Source organism: Pithys albifrons, chromosome 3 (genome assembly GCF_047495875.1).
Source record: "Pithys albifrons albifrons isolate INPA30051 chromosome 3, PitAlb_v1, whole genome shotgun sequence".
Classification (NCBI taxonomy): domain Eukaryota; kingdom Metazoa; phylum Chordata; class Aves; order Passeriformes; family Thamnophilidae; genus Pithys; species Pithys albifrons.
In genome coordinates this window covers 37,214,043-37,233,797 of record NC_092460.1, presented here as the reverse complement: position 1 = coordinate 37,233,797, position 19,755 = coordinate 37,214,043, and the positions used below count along the sequence as shown (strand labels likewise).

The following is a 19,755-nucleotide window of genomic DNA, read 5'->3' as shown; positions in this document are numbered from 1 at the left end:
CATTTATGGGACAGAACCTTGGTATGTCTAATATAAAAGTCCGTTTGGGGAACTGGAGCTGGTTGGCAGCAGCTGAGTCCAGCCTAATGCTCTTACCAGTACATCCTACCTCCTAGCTTCTCTTGTGCAGATTTTTTCTAGAATGAACAGTATCTTACAGATCCCAAACTGGCCCAAGAGCATTATTAGACTAAGTCTCCTTATTTCCTCATCTCTGTGGGGCAAGGATATGCTAGAGTGTTCATGGAGCTGTCAAGTTAATGCAACACTGCTGAAATACCTGAGGGAGCTTGCAACCCTCATGTTATACTACTTACCTTACCAAAGGAAAGGCTGTCTGTACAAACAGATTTTTAACATTTATGCCTCCCCCTTGTGTTTCTACCAGACCAGACTATGTTTATTTCTCAAAAGATCTCTACAAATGCAAAATTTGCACATCATATTTTCTTGGTTTCCTGGTAAATATGTAAACCTAGGAGAGCACTGAGAATAAAAATTCTTTGAGTCCTTGAGTCTAAAATTCCCATGAAAATCAACTAGAATTACAACTATTGCAGAAATCATCTAATATTTAACAAAGGATCTGATGTTAACGGAGAGGCAGTATAATATAAATGCCTTCATCCAGCAAAAGCTATGAAGAGACAAATTGAATATTACTAATTCTGTTCCACTGGAAAAGAGGAATATTGCCATTCACTTCATGAAAAGTGGGTTTGTTTTGGGTTGGGAAGTTTGTTTTGTTGTTGGGCTTTTTCTTAAAAAGTGATAAAAGTATTTTTATTCTAGAGAATCTGGAGAAAAGAGCGTAAAAAGCCAAGAAAGAGAATTCCTGGCCTGATCCTGACCACCCTAAGAAGAATAAGAGTACAAAGAGTTTGTCTGCACAGAGGAAGCAAAAAGTTGCCTGTTGACAAGCAGAGGCAAAAATCAGAAGACAAACATACCTGACTTGCCCACGCCAGCTCGACCAAAGATCGCCAACTTCACTTCTGCACTCTTAGCCATGCTGGAAGGAATGGAGTGGTAGCAAACTCCCTCAATCATCAAGAGGGAAGCAGAAGAACTGTTCCCAGCTTCTGTCTTTAGCTTCACCATGTCATTGTGACGTCAATGCAGAGCCTGGGGAAGAATACCACAAGGATGGAATTGCAAGGAGCCAGGCTCTCCCTTTCCCCCTCGCCCCCCTCCCTTTTTTCTTTTTTTAAAATAGTCATGATAATTGATGCTCCATTCCTGCTTTAAACATTGCAGTAACACCACTGACATATTTGGCACTGTTTGTGCAAAATCTAATTTCAGCTTTCTGGCTACTGCTGTTTCCTTCATGCTCACACTGTAATACTGCAAAAGGTACTCAACAACGCTAAGTGCTCACCTTACAGGGCTCCTTAGTCTTTCTTTCTCTTTCAGCTGCAATTGCATACATTTACTGTATTTGACTCAAGTGCAATGAATTATTTTTTGTAGAATATTTAATAGCTGTAAGCACTCATTGGTAGTGCCTGCAGATAGTTAATCTTTCCTCAAGCCCTCCGGTTCCAAAACGGTTTCAATTATTCAGCTGCAGTTGCCTAAAAACCTCTGAGCACTTGTACCTTGCCCATTGTACTAAGCAAATCTGTACGCAGAAAGTTCTCTAGTGCTCCTTTCTAAGGTGCCTCAGCTCATACATAAACATTCAGCAAAGCATGGGGTTAGCAAAAGGATTGTAGATTTTCTGGTAATTTACTTTTAGCAGGCTGCATGGAATTACCTATTTTCACAGTTTTGCTGCATTACCTTGAGTAAGTCATCTGACACTTCATCTCTTTGATTTGATTTCTCCAACTGGACAGTAAAATATATGACCATACCTATCACTGTAGAATGTTTTCAGATCTTGAGTGAAAAAATGGCAATTTAGATGACGTTGATGATCCTCAACCCTGACTTAAACATCAAATATTCACTCTACTTTTAAAACGTGGTACAACTTTACCTGTGAATGCAATGTGAAGGTTTGCTATTGTACTGAAGTGCCCACTTCTAACAGTGACGTAGGAAACTCTCTGTGTCCGCATTACCCTCTCTACAGCAAAATGCATTTCAAACATGTTTCTCGAAATAAAAGCCTGAGGCTTTTTCCTATGCAAAAAAAAAGCTTATAAAAAGAAGGAGTAAAGACACCGTACATAGAGAAGGGTTCCGATCCATCTCTGACGTCTTAAGTGCTCCTCATTTCTTTTGCCTAAGAGTAACTATCAGATCACTCTCACTCTTCATGCTCAGGTAGAAGCGCAAACTGTTACAGGACGCAGCAGGATGGACGCAGCGCGTTGGGGACATTGGTGTTTGCCTCCTACGAAAGCTCCCGGTCGCCCGCCGGTACCTAGCCCCGCACAGCCGCCTGCGGCACGACCTGCTGTCCCGCGCCGCCACCGCGCCGCGCCCGCAGGTATATTTCACACTTATATGCAAATATTGATTTACCAACACGTGGCCCGTAACTCCCGGCGGACTCTGCTCCCCGGCTGGTCCCGGCAGGTGCCTCCCGCGGCTGCGGGAACCGGCGCTCTCCGCATTCTCAGCTTGGCGGCCCCACACGCTGCGGGCACTGTGCCTCCCCGCACCGCATCTTCCCACTTCACGGCCCTCCTCACAGCGCCCTCCTGGCTCCTCCCTTCTCCCCGCACCGGCGGAAAAATCCTCCAGGCGCGCACAGCTCCGCGCCGCCCCCCCGGTGCTCACCTCTTTGCGCGTTGCCGGCAGCGCGGAGGGGCCCCGCTCGGTGGTCCCAGGCGCGGCGATCGGCGAGGAGGGTAGCCCTAGCCCTAGCCCTAGCCCTGGCCCTGGCCCTGGTCCCGGCGCCGGCCGCAGCCCCGGCCCCGGGCACTCCTGTCGCCGCAGCGGCGCGGCCGCACAACGCGGAGGGTCCGCCCGCCCCTCCGCCCGCCCGACGGCGGTTCCTGCAGCGCCCACGGCCACCGCGCGGCGCTGCCGCGCCCCCTGCGGGCGGCCGGGCGCAGCGCGCCCCGTGAGCTGCGGGCAGGATGCGGCGCTGAGCGATAGGCGGGGCACGGAGGGTGGGCAGGGCACGGAGGGTGGGCAGGGCACGGAGGGTGGGCGGGGCAGTACCGTCCCCTCGCTGCAGCGCCCCGAGAGTTAAAGCCGATACCCGACGCGGTGCCCCAGAGGAACGCGTGCAGCCCTGTAATTCGGGGCGTTCGGCGGTACCGCAGCCTCTAATTATGTGGAAGAGCAGCTGTTATTCACTTGCGTAAGTTCCGAGTTCCCACTTACTTGTGGGCCCGGCCAAGTCTGCTCCGCAGTTTATTTTAAAATCTTAAGTACTCTCCTTCACCCTCTCTCACTCCCTTAGTGCTGCTCACCAGTATCAGTCTGTGCAGCCGTGCACAGAGCCAGTCTCCCCCTGTCCTGACGCACGTGACAGCAAAATGACTGCAGGGCTGCTGCCTCATTAGGCTGCTTTCCAGTAGCACTAACTTTTTACATGGAGCTCTTCCGACTTCCCCACGTGGCTAATGGCAAAGTGTTGTTATTTCAATTTGCAAATGTGGAAAACGAATTGTGTAAATACATCAGCCTCTCCAAGAGGTTCATGTCAAGAGTCAAGGAACAAGTTCTGAAATTACAGGACCAAATTCACCAGACAGCCCTTACTTCCATGTTTATTAAACTATCCAGTAATGTAAAGATACATTAATAACAGATGTGAACTAGAGTTGGAAAGCACTGAAGAGTTCAGTGGATGTTCCTCGTCTGTTTCTGTTCCAGCCAAGTTATGAATGAGATACAGAGAGTAAAAGAAAAAGCTCTCTGCTCAGTGTCTTCCTTGATGCAAAATTAAATAGGAGTTGGATTGGAAAAGGTCTTTCATGGTCCAAGTCTCTCTATAGGAGCATGATAAACATTTAGGAGGCAGGGTGGCAGATCTGAGGGGAAATGAGCACCTACTATTCCCTCCAAGATATGCCAGCTGCAGGCACTCAGGAAGAGATCGTAAAATAGTTGCACTGCATATCATTGAAGGGGAAAGGAAAGGAGCAGGAAAAGAAAAGAAAAGAAAAGAAAAGAAAAGAAAAGAAAAGAAAAGAAAAGAAAAGAAAAGAAAAGAAAAGAAAAGAGAAAAAAGAAAAGAAAAGAAAAGAAAAGAAAAGAAAAGAAAAGAAAAGAGAAAAAAGAAAAGAAAAAGAAAAGAAAAAGGAAAAGAAGAGAAAAGAGAAAAAAGAAAAGAAAAGAAAAGAAAAGAAAAGAAAAGAAAAGAAAAGAAAAGAAAAGAAAAGAGAAAAAAGAAAAGAAAAAGAAAAGAAAAAGGAAAAGAAGAGAAAAGAGAAAAAAGAAAAGAAAAAGAAAAGAAAAAGGAAAAGAAAATAAGAGAAAAGAGAAAAAAAGAAAAGAAAAAGAAAAGAAAAAGGAAAAGAAAAGGAAAAGAAAATAAAAGAGAAAAGAAAAGGAAAAGAAAATAAAAAAGAAAAGAAAAGAAAAGAGAAAAAAGAAAAGAAAAAGAAAAGAAAAAGGAAAAGAAAAGGAAAAGAAAATAAAAGAGAAAAGAAAAGGAAAAGAAAAAAGAAAAGAAAAGAAAAGAAAAGAAAAGAAAAGAAAAGAAAAGAAAAGAAAAGGAAAAAGAGAAGAAAAAAGGAAAGAAAAAGTGAAAAGAAAAGGAAAGGAAAGCAAGCAAAGAAAGAAAGAAAGAAAGAAAGAAAGAAAGAAAGAAAGAAAGAAAGAAAGAAAGAAAGAAAGAAAGAAAGAAAGAAAAAGAAAAAAAATCCCAGTGGTTGTGCAGTCAGCCTGTGCTGAAGTCTATTACTGGTGCTGGCATAAGAATTTAGTAAACACTAATCATGGACACAGGGAAAGGTTTCAGATGATTCAGGTCCAAGGCTAATCCAGGACTGCTTCAATTGCTGTTTGTTTTCTGTGTATTCACTGTGTTTCTCATATATAATGTTGGTGAGTTTGAGTGGAGTTTCTACTACCTAAGACGTGTAGTAAAGCCTTAGGCTTTAGTCCTATAGACCAAGGGCCATCTTTTTTTTCCATAAGCAGTGGGTTTTTTGTTAGTTGTGGCTGACATGATGTATTTTCTCAGTGGCTTTACCACTCATGGTGATCAAAAAACATGCTTGTGGGTATTATTGTGGAATGGGTAATGGGATCAATGAGATCATCACTCCACTGACTGCCTGAACAATGGAGCAGGTTCCTCTTCTGCCCTTCCATTTTATGAAAATTAGGGAGAAAAGAAGCAAAGCTGAAGGTGCATGGAGTCTGATCCCAGATGGTATGTGTGCTGTCAGTCTGCTTTCAGCCTGATCCATCACAAGTCAGGAGCAACCCCTTTTCACCAACCCATGTGTATTGGATTTCTTCCTCATTTCCATTGCATCTTTGGTGAGTCCTAGTATTTCACAGCTTAATTCATTTGTAAAATAGCACTTTGATATATTTTAAAATATTATTCTTTTTTTACCAGGAAAAAGAGCAGTCCTAGCACAAGAATATAGCTGGCTCATGGGAATTATTGGCTGAAATGGAGCTGTTAACTCACTCCTTTTTGTAGGCTCCTTTTCTACAGCTGTCATAGCAGTGGCATGTTTCTACCGACAGTCATCAGTGAGTTTATCTGTGGCTTTATGACTCCTAGGGGCAACAGTGACCCTTGTGATAGGGCAGAGCAGGCAACCTCTTCTCCCTTGGGGAACCCAGGCACTGCAGTTCTGTCACCACCAAAGAGCTGGGCTCAGCTGTGCTGAGAACATTGAAACTGTGGCTTCAGGTCCATGGCTGTGGGTCTGTAATGTGGGCCTGCACCTCATGATGCAAGGGATATAGCTGGCTTAGCTTCCCTGTTACCAACTTGAAATGCTGATAAAGCTACATACTCTTAAGTCAAAGCAGAATGCTGTTTCAGGATTGATTACCACAGGTCCATCTTAGCAGTTACAATTTACAGAAGTATGTTAGAAATACAATTAATAAGTAATACCTAAGTGCTACCAAAGTCCAGAGTGCTCTTTCTCTCTGTTATGGAGGTGCTACTTGTTTAAAGTCAAACTTCGATTGGCTTATTTTTTTCATTCTGGGTGCTCATGGTATGTTCACTGAAGGTGTTTCTCTTATAAAAGCCAATGGCGCTTTTGATTCCTGAAACATAGGAGACAGGACTGGTGTGACTCTGCAGGCCTGACAGCTAACCTGTGAAGAGCACATATGAGCAGGAAAGGATTGCTGAAGTTGTGGATTGTTTGGGTTTTTCCTTTGGAAGCTGGACGTTCCATCATAGATGACAATTTTGTAGGTTTCAACAACTTCCAAAAGAAGATTTGTGCATGAGTATTTCTGAGCACCTTTTTGAAACTGAGTCCAACCATCTACTAACTGTAGAAAAGATCATGCCACTGATGACATTGAGAAGGAAACAAATTCCTCTGGTACAATTCCTGCAGTCATCATCTTCATGGCTAGACTTCACAAACAAAGATTTTTGGGAAGGGCTCTACCCACATGCATGTATCCTTCCAGCCTGCACAGTGGATTTTTTTTTTTTTTTAGGTGAGGCACAGTATGCACAGAACTTGCCCCACCCTTTACTCCTAAGGTTCATCTGCTGCGGCCAAGCGAGCTTGGATGGTGACAGTGAAGTCCTCAGAACTAGAACTCACAGCACCCGGTACTCCCAGGAGGTCTCCCATCCAAGTACTAACCAGGCCTGACCCTGCTTAGCTTCCAAGATCAGACAAGATCCAGCATCAGGGTGGCATGGCTCTAGTGAAGAGCTTATTGAACTCATGACTGTTGTCTTTGCCACTGCTGTAGAAGAGCAGCCCAGACCTGCAGTGAAGATAGCTCAAGAACAGAGCACGTCTGATCAAAGCTGGATCCTTGCATCAAACAGCAAACCATCAGTGACTTGGTTTAGTTTTTCACCCTTCCTTCCAGCACTCTACTGGGAGCTGAGATGATACATCATAACTAGCAGAAAAACTGCCAAATAAATAGCATGTTAGCACTAATATTTGTAGCTATTACTAAAAGTTCACAGAGAAACATTCAGATTGTTTTCTTAATTTTCATAGAATATCTTTCAAATGTTTTTGTGTTGCTCTCAGCAATGTACATAAATCTCTTCAGGTGAGTGAAAAAATTGCAACCTTGTCATTAAATTATAGATAAACCTCACTGTTAGTTTGATTTGTAGTCAGTATTAAGTATTGCTCTTTTAAATTAATAGTGCCTTTTCTCATATTTTCCCCTGTAGCTTCTTGTGGGGTGATACCCCTGATAAACTCTTGGCGAGTTGAGGGAAACACCTCAGCCCCCTGGAGAGGTGCTCCCAGAATCATTGTCAAAGGACAGAGACATCCCAGTGGCTTTCCAAAAGTGCTAAAGCCAGACTGATAAGATTAACAAAGGGTGGAGTGTTGTGGAGATGACATGGCCCTCCTTTGCAACATCTTCTGGGAACACAAGTCTACCCTCAGGCCAATGTCATGGTCATCTGTCTACCACTCCAAAACCAATTATTAACTAAAGCCACTCAAACCGCCTAAGAGATAAAAAAAAGGTATAAAAGCGATTGGGCATGAGCAAAAGGTGGGGAGAAATGCCATCATCTCTGCGGGGGTGGCTGAGAGGTTCTGCCCTGTCCCCTCCCACCTCTTCAGACAATGTAGGGGTGAGAAAACCATTTACTCTTTATATTTTATATCTTATACTTTACTCCCTTACAACACATTACTTTATACATTCTATCTTATATCTCATTGTCAGTACAGAAAAATCAAAGGTGAGCAATTCAGATCTATATAAACCTTGTGAGACTGAAAGCAGCTAAGAATAATCAATGCCACAGGTGCTGCAGACCGGGAAAGTAAAAATCATTCCCTAGGAGTTCTTAGCAACTCCCTAGAAGTTTCTCATGAGAACTCCTCAGATTTCCCACAGGATACCGGAGATGTTCCTGAAAACAGTCAGGATGATTTCACCAAAACACTGGAGTTGTGAGATATGGACTATAACCAATTAGGATTTGCAGTTACATGGTGTGAGGTTCAATTTAGCCAAATGTAGCCTTAACCCTATATAAACCGTGTGCAGCGTGTAATAAATGTCATTTGCTTGATCACATTTGTCTGGTGCATGGTGTCCTCCGCGTTATTTATTGTTTACTTTATCTCATACTATGCCTGTTATGCTATACCTTATACAGTACCTTATATTCTTATAATATACTTTCACTTTTACGTCATAGCTCCTTCGATGCTAATTTCACTGAGATATATCTTTGCTCTAAAGCCACCTTATTTACTAACTGTGTTTTTCTAATTTAATAATAATTATAACTTGCCTTACATCTTGTATCTTACTTTATATTGGTTGATGTGCTTGTTGAAGGTGTGTTGTTCCTTTTTTTAACATGTGTTAACAGGAAACAGCTATATTCTTTCCCTTTGCTTTGTGAAGGTTGTGTGCAAGTCATTTTGTTGCTCTGTGTTACTGAGGGAGTTATATATTTGTGTTTTTAGTTGTGTTTCTGGTTAGTAGTTTTCTGGTGTTATTTAGTCTGTTGTGGGGAATCTGTATTGAAACTTAGAATGTGTTTTTGTGCTGGTTTCTTTTGGGGTTTTTGGTCATCTGTTAAATACAATCATATGGCTGAACATTATCACTGGCAATGCAAAACCCACTATAACTGTCACATACTTGTATTAATAAAAGTTATTTTGGGAGCTGCTATAGAGAGAGTTCTTTTCTTGCTATTAAATGTGGTCCTCACAGCAGAGTGTTGAAGACCCTTCTAGCCTGTGTGCTGCCCAGTGTTAGGCAGCCAGTGTTGGGTTCATAAGACTTCGATGTTCTGGGACGCTTATAGCTAATAAGTTTTCCCTGGCTAAAGTGTGGTCCTCATAGGAAGGTTGAAAATCTTTCCAGCCTGTGTTCTGTCCAGTGTTAGACAGGCAGTGCTCGGTTGATAAAGCTTTGATTGTTCCGAGGATGCTTATAGCTAATAACTTTATATTAATACAGGTGAGACAAGAAATCTTTGCATTTCTGCCCCTCCTTTTCATGTGACGCTTATAAAGCACTGAGTTTATAGTGATGAGTTTTTTTAAGTCAAGGATTTAAAACTTCTTTTTCTCTCAACTTTTCTATCAATATATAGAAGAAAAATCAAATATGTATTTTTAAGATGCAAGTTTTATTCTTAATAAGTGTTTATTTCTAATGGAGTAAATAAGACCACAATCCTGCAAAAATTTGTTTTTGTTCAACCTTATATGGGCAGTCTTAATGGAGTGGCCAAGGCAGCTACAGTTTTCCCATTAGTACCACTTGAAGGCAAACTGCAGAGCCCCTGCAGAATTCAGGCTTCAACATTCTGTACCGTTAGGCTTCATGAGGGGCCAAAATAGGTCATAGGAGATGGATAGGGCACACTCTTCACAGCATTTTCTGGACCTCATGCATGAACACGTCTCTATGCTATGCCCCAATGCAGACCTTCTGCTTCAGCAGGCATTTGTCGCATTTGAACAGAGATGTGTAAATACCCAGCATGAATTTCTTGCAGTAGCAAGATTTTTATCAGATATATTTAACAGCGCTACTTGACAATAGTTCCTACTGTGATGTGCCTCTGAGCTTTGCACATTTCACTGTTAAATATACTTGTTAAATATACAGTGTGGCTGTACCTCTCTTGTACATATTTTTAATGATTAAATATCCTTGTTTTAAATCTAAAGAAGTTTTTTCTACACCAAAGTAATACTGGACTAAAAATTAAATCACTTAAAGAATAGTCTGCAAAATTGCCAGGGAGATTTGTGTTATGGTTTTAATAACATACATTTAGAGAATTAAAAACAACTGGTAACAGTTGTGACAAATTTTGCAAAAAATGTACAATACCAGGCTTTATTAATGAATGAGTTACAGTGCTGTGTCATCTTAATTTCTTGCAGATGTGTTCATGTTCTTTATAAGGACCACTAGAAATTATCATAAATTAATTTGCTTTTCACATTGCTAGCCCTTATTTTTCCTCAGTGGTATTATGACTGCAATCTGAATTGTCATAGGGATCCCACTGTAATTCATCACTACTTCAGTGTTCAAATTCTCTGGTGGAACCAGATATTGGTGTTGACAACATCTGGAGTTCTACATTTCTCATCTTTTTCCTACTTCCTTCCTTCTGTTTAATCAGGAGAATGGGAAGGGGAAATTGCTGCCATCATTACTATCTTCAAGGTACTGAATTACTACTGGGACTTTGGAGGATATTTAGACCTAGGACGAAGGAGACACAGGCCTGTTCAAAAAGGTGAGACTGAGGAATACATGTTTTTGACACATTGCAATCCTCATGGCATGCCTGAAGATGTGGGAGGCCTCTCTTTCATTTTCCATTCTGAAGCCAAGCCGTGGATTTGACAGGGCATGCCCTTTCATAGGAGAATGTCTTGGCAACCATATACCTCATTTCTTTTACTGGGGCCATTTCATGTTGTATAAAATAGTTCCGTATACTTCTCTCTCTTGTATCATGGAGAGACATGTTAATGTGGATTTTAAGTAGGAGTCTTTATCCATGCCTGATCAAATCCTGACTAGCTTCCCATCCCAGTCATTCAGCTGCAAGTCCATGTCAGAGAACATCCATAGACATCACTGAAGGGGCTCACCCTGCAGTCCTATGGTTAAGACATAGAGGAATGTAGCAGTTCCTGCCATAAAGAATATTTAGTTACATTTATGAAAACTTTGGTGTGATAAAATGATAGAATCCTGACTCAGAGTAGTGTGGTATTTATGGATAGTGTAGTCTTGTGAGTTTGGAGAGGGATGGAATCAGAACTCTTCAACAAAAGACAAAATTCAACTTGGCATCCTATACAAAATACTGGCTAAAGGTAGGGTAAACAGGTGGAAAAGGGAAGAAACTGTCACCATGCAAATAATTTTCTTGACTTTTATGTCTAAGCTATCCAGAACTGAAATGCTTCTTTCTAGGTTAGCCAGACCACAGCAATAACAGAAAATGAGATTTGTTTGGGGTTTTTTGTTTGTTTGAAGACAAACAGACTTCTATCCTTTTCTTGTTTTCTCATTGTATGTAGGACACGGCAATTTTGTTTATGAAATCCATTAATGTTCATAAATTCTCCAGAAATGTGCTTTTGTGCTTTCTTCTGTCCTGTCTGCTGTGCTTCGGAGAGGCTCACAAAACCAAATTTCTCAGGACACTATCCTGTGAGGTGGAGAAAACTCTGAAAGTAGTAATTTTAAAAAGCTACTAGTAATACCACAATTTCAGAAATCTTTTAAGCACATGTTAAATTCCTGTGGACTCCCTGTTAACGGATGACAAAGCCTGGAGGATTCAATAAGAAGCAGTAATTAAAACAGCAGAAAAAATACCTAAGATTACGTCTCTGTTTCTTTAACCAGGGTTTCCATCTTCATATAAACAAAAATCCCATACAAAATGGTGTAACACTTTTATGGAGATTAACTAACTAAGCAGCAGCTAGTTTATTTAAACTGCTCATTATTTCAGTATCCACTGATAGTAGGATAGCAGGAATACAATTAAGAGTACTCCATAAGGAACGCTATTCTCTAATGCCTATGCTATACCCTTAATTAGGACGGTATCATCCATAATAATAATGTCTTTTAAAAAATGCATCAAATGCTTTGGACTCTAGTCAGACTAAGAGAACAAATGTTTCACTTTTAAATACTTACAGCTAATACTTAAAATTAGTTTAATTTATTTTTTGTTTTGGCTTTATCTAGAAAAGAAATCCTACAGAAAACTCATAATTTAGAATAATTAATACAGCTGCAATATCCTTGTGTGATTAAAGAACATTGTTTACAATGGTACATTATGTTTTTTCATTTGTTACTTGAGTGTTGTGCCTCAGGAATGAAATAGCACATTTTCTCTAATGTCACACAAGACTGCAGTTCAGCCACTTCATGAATACAGCTGCAGTGCATATGGGCACTGAGAAAGAATACTTCAGGTGAAATAGCTTAGTTATAAGACATTTTGGCTGGTGTGGGTTAAATTTATTCTAAACTGTGAAATCTTAAACAAAAAGACCAGCACTTTTTCCACAGTCAAGCTAATCTGTGTACAGATTCTCTTTACATCTGGTTAGGGACAGAGTTAATCTGAAGTCCTTGTAGCAAAGAATGAAAGATAAAGACTTTTCTGTTTTGTTCCAGGTGTATACATCAAAACAACAGCTCATTGCTGACCTTGAAGCAAAACAAGGAGATACCAACATATTTGAAAGTGTCGTGTGCCAGCAGAGAATGCAGGGTGTCTCTCTTTGGTAAAGTAACACTGATGAATGTAGTATAAATGGTTTTCAATATTACTAATAATTGAAAGTTCATCAATTGCTTACCTAAAAGTTTTGATAAAAAATGTTAGAAGATAGTTGTGTTTCAAATATTTTGATGTCTGTTTGGGAAGTGTTTAAGAGGTCATGATATTAATGAAGAATTCCTAAGCATAGTTTTTGAGTTCCCTGCTGTTTTGAAAATACCAACTCTTGTATAAAATACTGTTAACTGAATCACTATTTATCTTTTGAGTGCTTTAATTAATGGATGTGGAATGTGACATGTCTCATACCAGTCTGATGTTCAGAGAACAGAGATTCAATATTTTGGAATAGTTCCATACTAGATGTTTCCAGTTGGGCAATTATGCTGAAAGAGCCCATACCATCCATTTTGCAAGTGATATGGATATTTTTCTGTGTATATGTTACTCTAGATTGCTACCTCTCATGATTCAGTCAGAAAACAGGTTGAGAGTCCAGCTTGAGTATAACATGATAATATGTTCAGAGAATCTGTAACTAGTGTCTCTATTCTCAGAGTTACTACTAATGGTATCCTGTTAAAAACAGCTAGAGATGGGTGGGTTATTTCATCCATCTTTAGCCGTTTAATGCACATCTAGTCTAAGCTACTGATGTAAGTTTCTGCAGCCTATGGACTTACCTCTAACAGGCAATTCATCTCTTCTCTGAAGGTATCTTTGAGGCCACAGTGTTTCAGGATAACCTAGCAATTTACTGCTGATATAATCTACTTTCAACAACCCTTCTCACCTAGCTGGAGACTGGTCAGACATCCTACCTCCCAATAGAGTCAAAGTCACCTATTTTGGTGAGATGAATCAAGTTTAGCATGATCATCTTTTTTTTTTATCCCATTGACTGTGAAATGATTTAGTTAAGTAGCTCAGAGGGAGCCTTTTAACTATAGGTCAAATAAGCCGTATTTACAGCTGAAGTCTTGAAGGTTTGATTCTCAAGGTCCATCCCCATTTTCCAAGAAGTGGCTGACCTGCAGCTGGAGGTATAGGACTTCTCTCCAGGAGTTCAAAATTTGGCATTCATATTCTATGCAATGTGATTTACCAGGCAAGTTTGTGGCTTTCATTCTTGTTTTTTTCAGAAAAGAAATCTATACAATTTTGTATATAATTTTGGTCTATTTTTTATTTTCCAGACCACAACAGAAGCATTCTAGAAAACTTCATATGTGTGATTCCTGAGAGCTTTTCCCCCAAGAAACTTTGCTCTTAACCCCTGGTTTTGTCTTCCTGTGACTTTTACAATCAAAAACTTACACAGCCACTTTAATTATGAAATAAAATCTGACTCCCTTTATTATAAGATCTGAAGCAGTCACCATCAACACCTGCAGCTAAATAAAGCACTTGATTGCACCTTCTCCTGACCTGATTGGGTTAGACAGCTTGGTTTTAAGGAGGTTCACTATTGTCCTCAGTGCTAAACTTCACTGTTACTCCCCTGGGAATGACAAGCTTTTCAGTAAAATGACCACCTCGTGATGCACACAGCTATTTAATGTGGGCTCCAGGGTGGCACCTCTTAAAAGGCACAAAACTAGCAATTTGTATTTAGAAATTTGAATCCTTGGCTGAATTTCAAATAAAACAAAGCTATTTTTCCCTTTTATGTTTTCTGGGGATGCCACAGTGAGAGGATGCCATTTTATGTCTTTTTTAAGGCAGTAGCATGTACATTCCATGGCCCTGTGCCATCTGCATCATTAAGCCACCTTCTTCCATGATTTATATAAATCTTCCAGCTAACTAAAAACCCAGCTAACTATCCAGCCAAACTAAAAATAATCTCTGAAAATTATCCAGTATAAAAATTTGCCTTCCAAGAGAGAAAGCAGTTTATTCTTTACAGCCCCTCTACTGTTAAAACACTGATTAAGCTACTGGTTACTTATGGTACCAAGAAATTTAAAGCAACTACTTGCTTGTAAGTTGCTTCTGAATGATAATTAGAGAAACCTGGTGTAGATGTTGGTTTGAACTATTAAAATGCTGTTAGGTTAATATACTGAGCTCTTAAGATTACACTGTTTATACATTGAAATTTCCCTAATGGGGTGCAAATTTATCCCTCCTTTTTTATTTGTGCCACTGTTGAACACTTAACCTATATTTTTCAATGTTTTTCTGATTGTGTTTGCTTTTCACACAAATAATAGGAAGGTTATATTAAGTGATCAAAAATTTGCAGAGCAAAATCAAAACTAGCAGTGGGGCTGTTAATTAAATCATGCTTTCCATGTATATCAGCTTAAAAAAGCCCTAATATTTTAACTACCCTGTAAACAATCAAAAGCTGGGGATGAGATTTAATAATTTTGAAAGGCTTTTATTTTAGGAAGGGAGATTGGTCTATTTGAGTGCTGCTCTGTTTTCAGCATAGAAAAGGAAGGATTCCTCCAGGTAACTCAGGACACCTGCAGAGCTTGATTTCTGGTTCATACAATTCTTGACAGCTGTATATCCTGATCACTGCTTACAAAGGGAGCAAATATGTTTAACCTTCATATATAAAATTAATTTATTGGAATTAATTCTTTTGCCTGCTAAGACTTATGGCTCTCTTAGGTGTCTTCCCACTCCTGTGCCAGGTAAGGAGATGGTATGTAGGGATGCAGACTTCTAGAGATATTTATTTATGGCTACATCAACTACAAATGGTTGTTACATATAAGCACTGAAGTTATCGGGAAAGGTTCATTGCATACTACATGTGATGTAAGGCTTTGAAATGTGATCCTGCCACAGACAGGAAATATCTAAATAGGGACCTTACTAAATTTATTTGAATATTTTATTTAATACATAAGAAGAACCGAAAAAAACAAAAAACCAAACCAAACAAACAAAATTACACCCCAGACCATAAATACCTTCTTTGTAATGTGTTGGGTTTCAAACTGCTGAGACAGTAGCACAGCAGCATTGGAGCTCTGTAGCCAAATCACAACAAGCAATTCTTTCTCTCTATTATTATCACAGTAACACTGTCTGAGTGAGCATTTTAAAAAAGAAGAGGGATAGAGAAGCTTCGGATTATATATCTGCCCAGTTTTATATTTGAACTCTGAAAAGCTTTGTCAATCCCATGCCATGAATTGGGAATATCTGAAAAAAGTGTTGGAGATGTTTGTTAACAATAGAGTTTCAGTGACTGGGTTTGAACTATATTTACTGAAGGCGTCTCTCTGATGCTCTCGGTCTCAGGCAGCAACATTTACATTTAAACACCGCCTTTAAAACCAAGGTCCTACGTAATCTCCTAACATTTCCTTCTTTTTTTCTTTTTTTTGGCAGTCACTGAAATGCAGAAATTATGTGGTTTTACTTCTAGCCTACCTAGTATATTGTATGATAGGATTAAGTTATACATTCAGTGTTTCAGAAGGTAATGGTAGTTTTATCCCCTGTATTTTTCACAGACTAAATAAGGCACAATATCTGTTAGTCCATGTTTAGGGGATGTGGAGCAGAGAAGGTGACTGCTGATTGTGGCTTATTTTAGTATGCATATTCTAAACTTGGGAGAGTATAGATATTAGCACAGCCCTGTGAAAGGATGACAACCAAATTTATGAGTTATTTCACATCATATTGTGTAGTTACATGTCCCTGAACACAACTGAGCTTGTCTGACCTTAAAGCTCAGCAGGGTTAGACCCCAAAAGCCATTACTGGGTGCAGGCATCTGGCTTAACATAAAGGGGAAAAATATCACCCTGAGGACAAGCAGACCTGGGAAAGAGCTACATAGAGGGGTTGTGGAATCTTTTCTGGAGACTTTTAAAACCCAGCTGAAGAAAGCTATGGGCAAGCAGGTCTGCATTCAGTGTTGAAGCTGCTTTCAGCAGGAGGCTGAGCTAGAGGACCTACTGAGATGGTATCCACCATGAATTATTCTAGGATTCTGTGGTCTGAGGTTGAATTTTATGTATTTCAATGCCATTATGTAAGATTTATTGTTAAAGTTACATGCTTACATGAGTTGACTGTAATAATATTCAATAATCTTGATAATTGTATTATAAAAAAGAGCTCATGCTTTCTGGCAGGGATAGAGAAAAATGGTTTTTTTACAAATTTCTAAAGATAGCACTGATTGCTATGAGGCTTACTTTGTTTATGCATAGGAAAATCTTGCACCAAGTGCTAATGACAGGCTAAGATAACAGCTTATAAATGGAGTAAATATTAAAAATAAATGCTGTATAGTTTCTCAGGATAAAAGGGGTTTTTTTTGGTTTTGGGGGGATTTATTTTTTGTTTTGTTTTGGTTTTTTTTCCTCTTAAAGAAGTATACATGACCAAAACCAGGGCTGTGTTTGTGATAGAAGCAAAGTGGAGTAGTCTCAACTCAAAGAAATTACATGATTCAGATACCACTTAAAAGTTTTTCTTTCCAAGATTCACCTACAACTGAGCTTCTTGTTTATCTAAAAACATACTAATTTTTCTTTCAGATGGAAGAAGAATTCCTAGGTATTTTGAAAGGATATGTTTATTGTTTTGGTAGCATCATTCAAAATAGTTAACTACTTGTATGTGTCCAAAGTTGTCTATTTCTTCATTGTTGAAAAAGATCAGGCACTCAGCAATAGAACAAGGGGGCACGGGCTCAAGCTCTGCCAGGGGAAATTTAAGTTGGATATCAGAAAAAAATTCTTTCCAGAGAGAGTAATCAGGCATTGGAATGGGCTGCCCAGAGAGGTGGTGGATTCACCATTCCTGGGGGTTTTTAAACTGAGATTGGATGTGGCACTGAGTGCCATGATCTGGTAAATGGGCTGGAGTTGGACCAAGGGTTGGACTTGACGATCTTGGAGGTCTTTTTCAATCCAAATGATTCTATGATTTTATTGTCTCCTTGGCTATTCTGAAGACGTGGATGGCAGTGTTGAAGAGTTTAAAAATTTGAAAAGTCTGATGTTTTCCAAATATTAGAAGAATATACTTTTCTACATTGCAAAAAGTATTGACTGTTTGGTTTTGTTGTGGCAAAATTCTTTTTTTTTTCCCCTCAAACTTGCTATCCAATTTTGTTGGGTTAGAATTTTGAACCAGAATTAAGCATAGAAGAATGCTTCCACATTTGCTTTCTGTATGTAGAGGTTGTTTCTTGGTTTTCTTCTCAAATAAATACTTCCTGTGTCCATCTGGTTATTTGAGCACTATATATAACTCTTCTTTTTGGAGTTTAGTGGTACATGTATATAAATGGTATATGTAATATATTCTTATTATCTGCCATCAGCTTACTGATACAGCCTATATCATATCCCATTCCTTGAGCTGACATCTTTATTGAACTATTTAAAATATTTGTTCCATGGTTCCTACTCTTTTCAAGTAGACAGGAGAGAAGTACTTAGGCTGTGGGGGAAAAGGCAGCATCTGGATGGTGAATTCCTTTCCATAAGGCAAGTGATGATGGCTAGGCTTCACAAACGAAGATTTGGGAAGGGCTCTACCCACCTGGGTGTGTCCTTTGAACCTGCACAATGGATATTTTAGGTGAGGCACAGCATGCACAGAACTGGCCCCACCCTTTACTCCCTAAGGTTCATCTACCATGACTAAGTGAGCTTGAATGGTGTAGTGGTTTTAGCTAGGCCTCAAATTAGCAGGACTGTGGGTTGAGAGAAACAGGTATCGCCTGACTAAGTAACCAGGGAGATATTTCATACCAGATGACGCAAACCTAAGATATGACTGCAGGAGTAGGAGGTGTTAGTCCAGTTCCATCATGGCTGACGTACAGGCAAGACTTGCAGCTGCTGTCTTGCTGGATAGGCCCTGCTCCTGCTGCCGCTACTTGCATTTTGTTTGAATTCAAAGAAGTAGAAACATTTTGTTGTTATATTTTCTGTTTCTTGCTGGCTGCCTTTTAGAGTGCTTATGGATCTAGAGTAACAGACTTTGTATTAACTGGGGAGTGGGAAGTTATTTCTTGCTATATATAACTTGTGTAAGTGTGTGTAATATTGTAGTTTTAATTTTTCTCTTTTCTGTATGAATACTTTTCTGTATAGTTAGTTTAAGCATAAACCTAGTTTAAAGAGGGTTTTTTTTCCCTTCTCCCTTTTCTCGGTGTGGGGGGAAGCTCTAAGCTCTGACATCTGTACTTGGGCAGTTGGCATTTTGCAGCTCAACCCAAGACAGGCAGTGACAGTGAAGTCCTCAGGACTAGAACCTACTGCACCAGGTATTCTCAGGAGGTCTCCCATCCAAGTACTAACTGGGGCTGACCCTGCTTAGCTTCCGAGATCATACAGGATCAGATGTCAGGGTGGCATTTAACTGCCTTATAAGGCAAGTATGCCTGTGATAATATCAGTGGAGATGGAAATAGATTGTGGATAGTGCTTGGCACTGAATGTAGATTCAGTAAGAGCATTCAATGCTAAGTGAGGTGGGAGAGCAGCCCAGAGCACTCAGCCTGAAACTGGCCAGCCTACCTCAAGGGGTGACACTAACGATATTGATTTTGGGGTCCCTGGATCTGCCTGTGGTCTCCCCACTCTAAAGCCAGGCTGTGTTTCAGTAAAGGGACCACACTCACTGTCCCTCCCAGCCCCGGACAGGCAAGCTGGCTCCTGGGGTGGGAGAGTGACCCTGCTGCTTCATCCCATAGCTGGGCTTTGAACGGTTTCAAGTTTCTGCAGGGCCAGTTATATCTGCATTTTCTTTTCCAAACCAAATGTGATAAAAATTTACTTTATAAGGAGTGATTTGTGCAAATAATCCAGGAATCCATAGCTTGTATGTGGCTCATGCTTGCTGGCTTACAGAAAGCTAGTTTAAAATACCTCACACTTCCCAGGATTTGCATTAGCATCCAATGTTTGTTGTTTTGCTTTTTTTTCCCCTTGGATGTTTGGATCTGGGACTGTGATTTTTGCCATTTGAGACAGAATATTTGAATCCAGACATAGAGTTTACATGTAGATTTAATCTGCACTGTTTCTAGTTATGAACACTAGAAACAGCGTGCAGAGGAAGAGAAATGGGGAGTAAAGAAAGTGACTAAATTCTTCAGTGTGTTCATGTTCAGTTTCATTTGTATTTGGACAGAGATTTGAAATTATTTTTGAATTATTTAAATTATTAAAGACTGCCTCCTTATGCCTTTATCTAAACTGGACACCTTTCTGAATAGATGTTTTTAAAAGCACTGCTAAAAACTAATTATGAATTACTGATGTGATACAGGAATTCCTAATTCAGAATCTATGGCTTGTGATATTTTACTGTTTCCACTGGGTGATATATTGGTTGATCATTAAGATGATTAGGAGGAAGACATGAATGAAAGTAACTGCAGATGTTTCTTAAGCTGCTGGAGA

The 19,755-nt window shown here is 39.8% G+C and overlaps 1 protein-coding gene across 4 annotated transcripts in view; it reads right to left on the bottom strand.

The window, feature by feature from the left end:
* RERG (RAS like estrogen regulated growth inhibitor) overlaps nucleotides 1-3,021 on the bottom strand; it is a 104,127-nt gene extending 101,106 nt beyond the window's left edge. For 2 of the 4 annotated variants that reach the window (XM_071551393.1, XM_071551396.1), the window contains exons 1-2: nucleotides 2,734-3,021; nucleotides 951-1,125 (exon numbers count right to left, since the gene is read on the bottom strand). In XM_071551393.1, coding sequence (XP_071407494.1) covers nucleotides 951-1,101 — 151 coding nt within the window. In that variant the 5' untranslated portion in view covers nucleotides 1,102-1,125; nucleotides 2,734-3,021. Of the gene's footprint in view, nucleotides 1-950; nucleotides 1,126-1,984; nucleotides 2,005-2,475; nucleotides 2,684-2,733 lie in introns of those variants that run through there. The other 2 variants (XM_071551394.1, XM_071551395.1) reach the window with 2 other exon arrangements.
* Nucleotides 3,022-19,755: the final 16,734 nt, after the last annotated feature.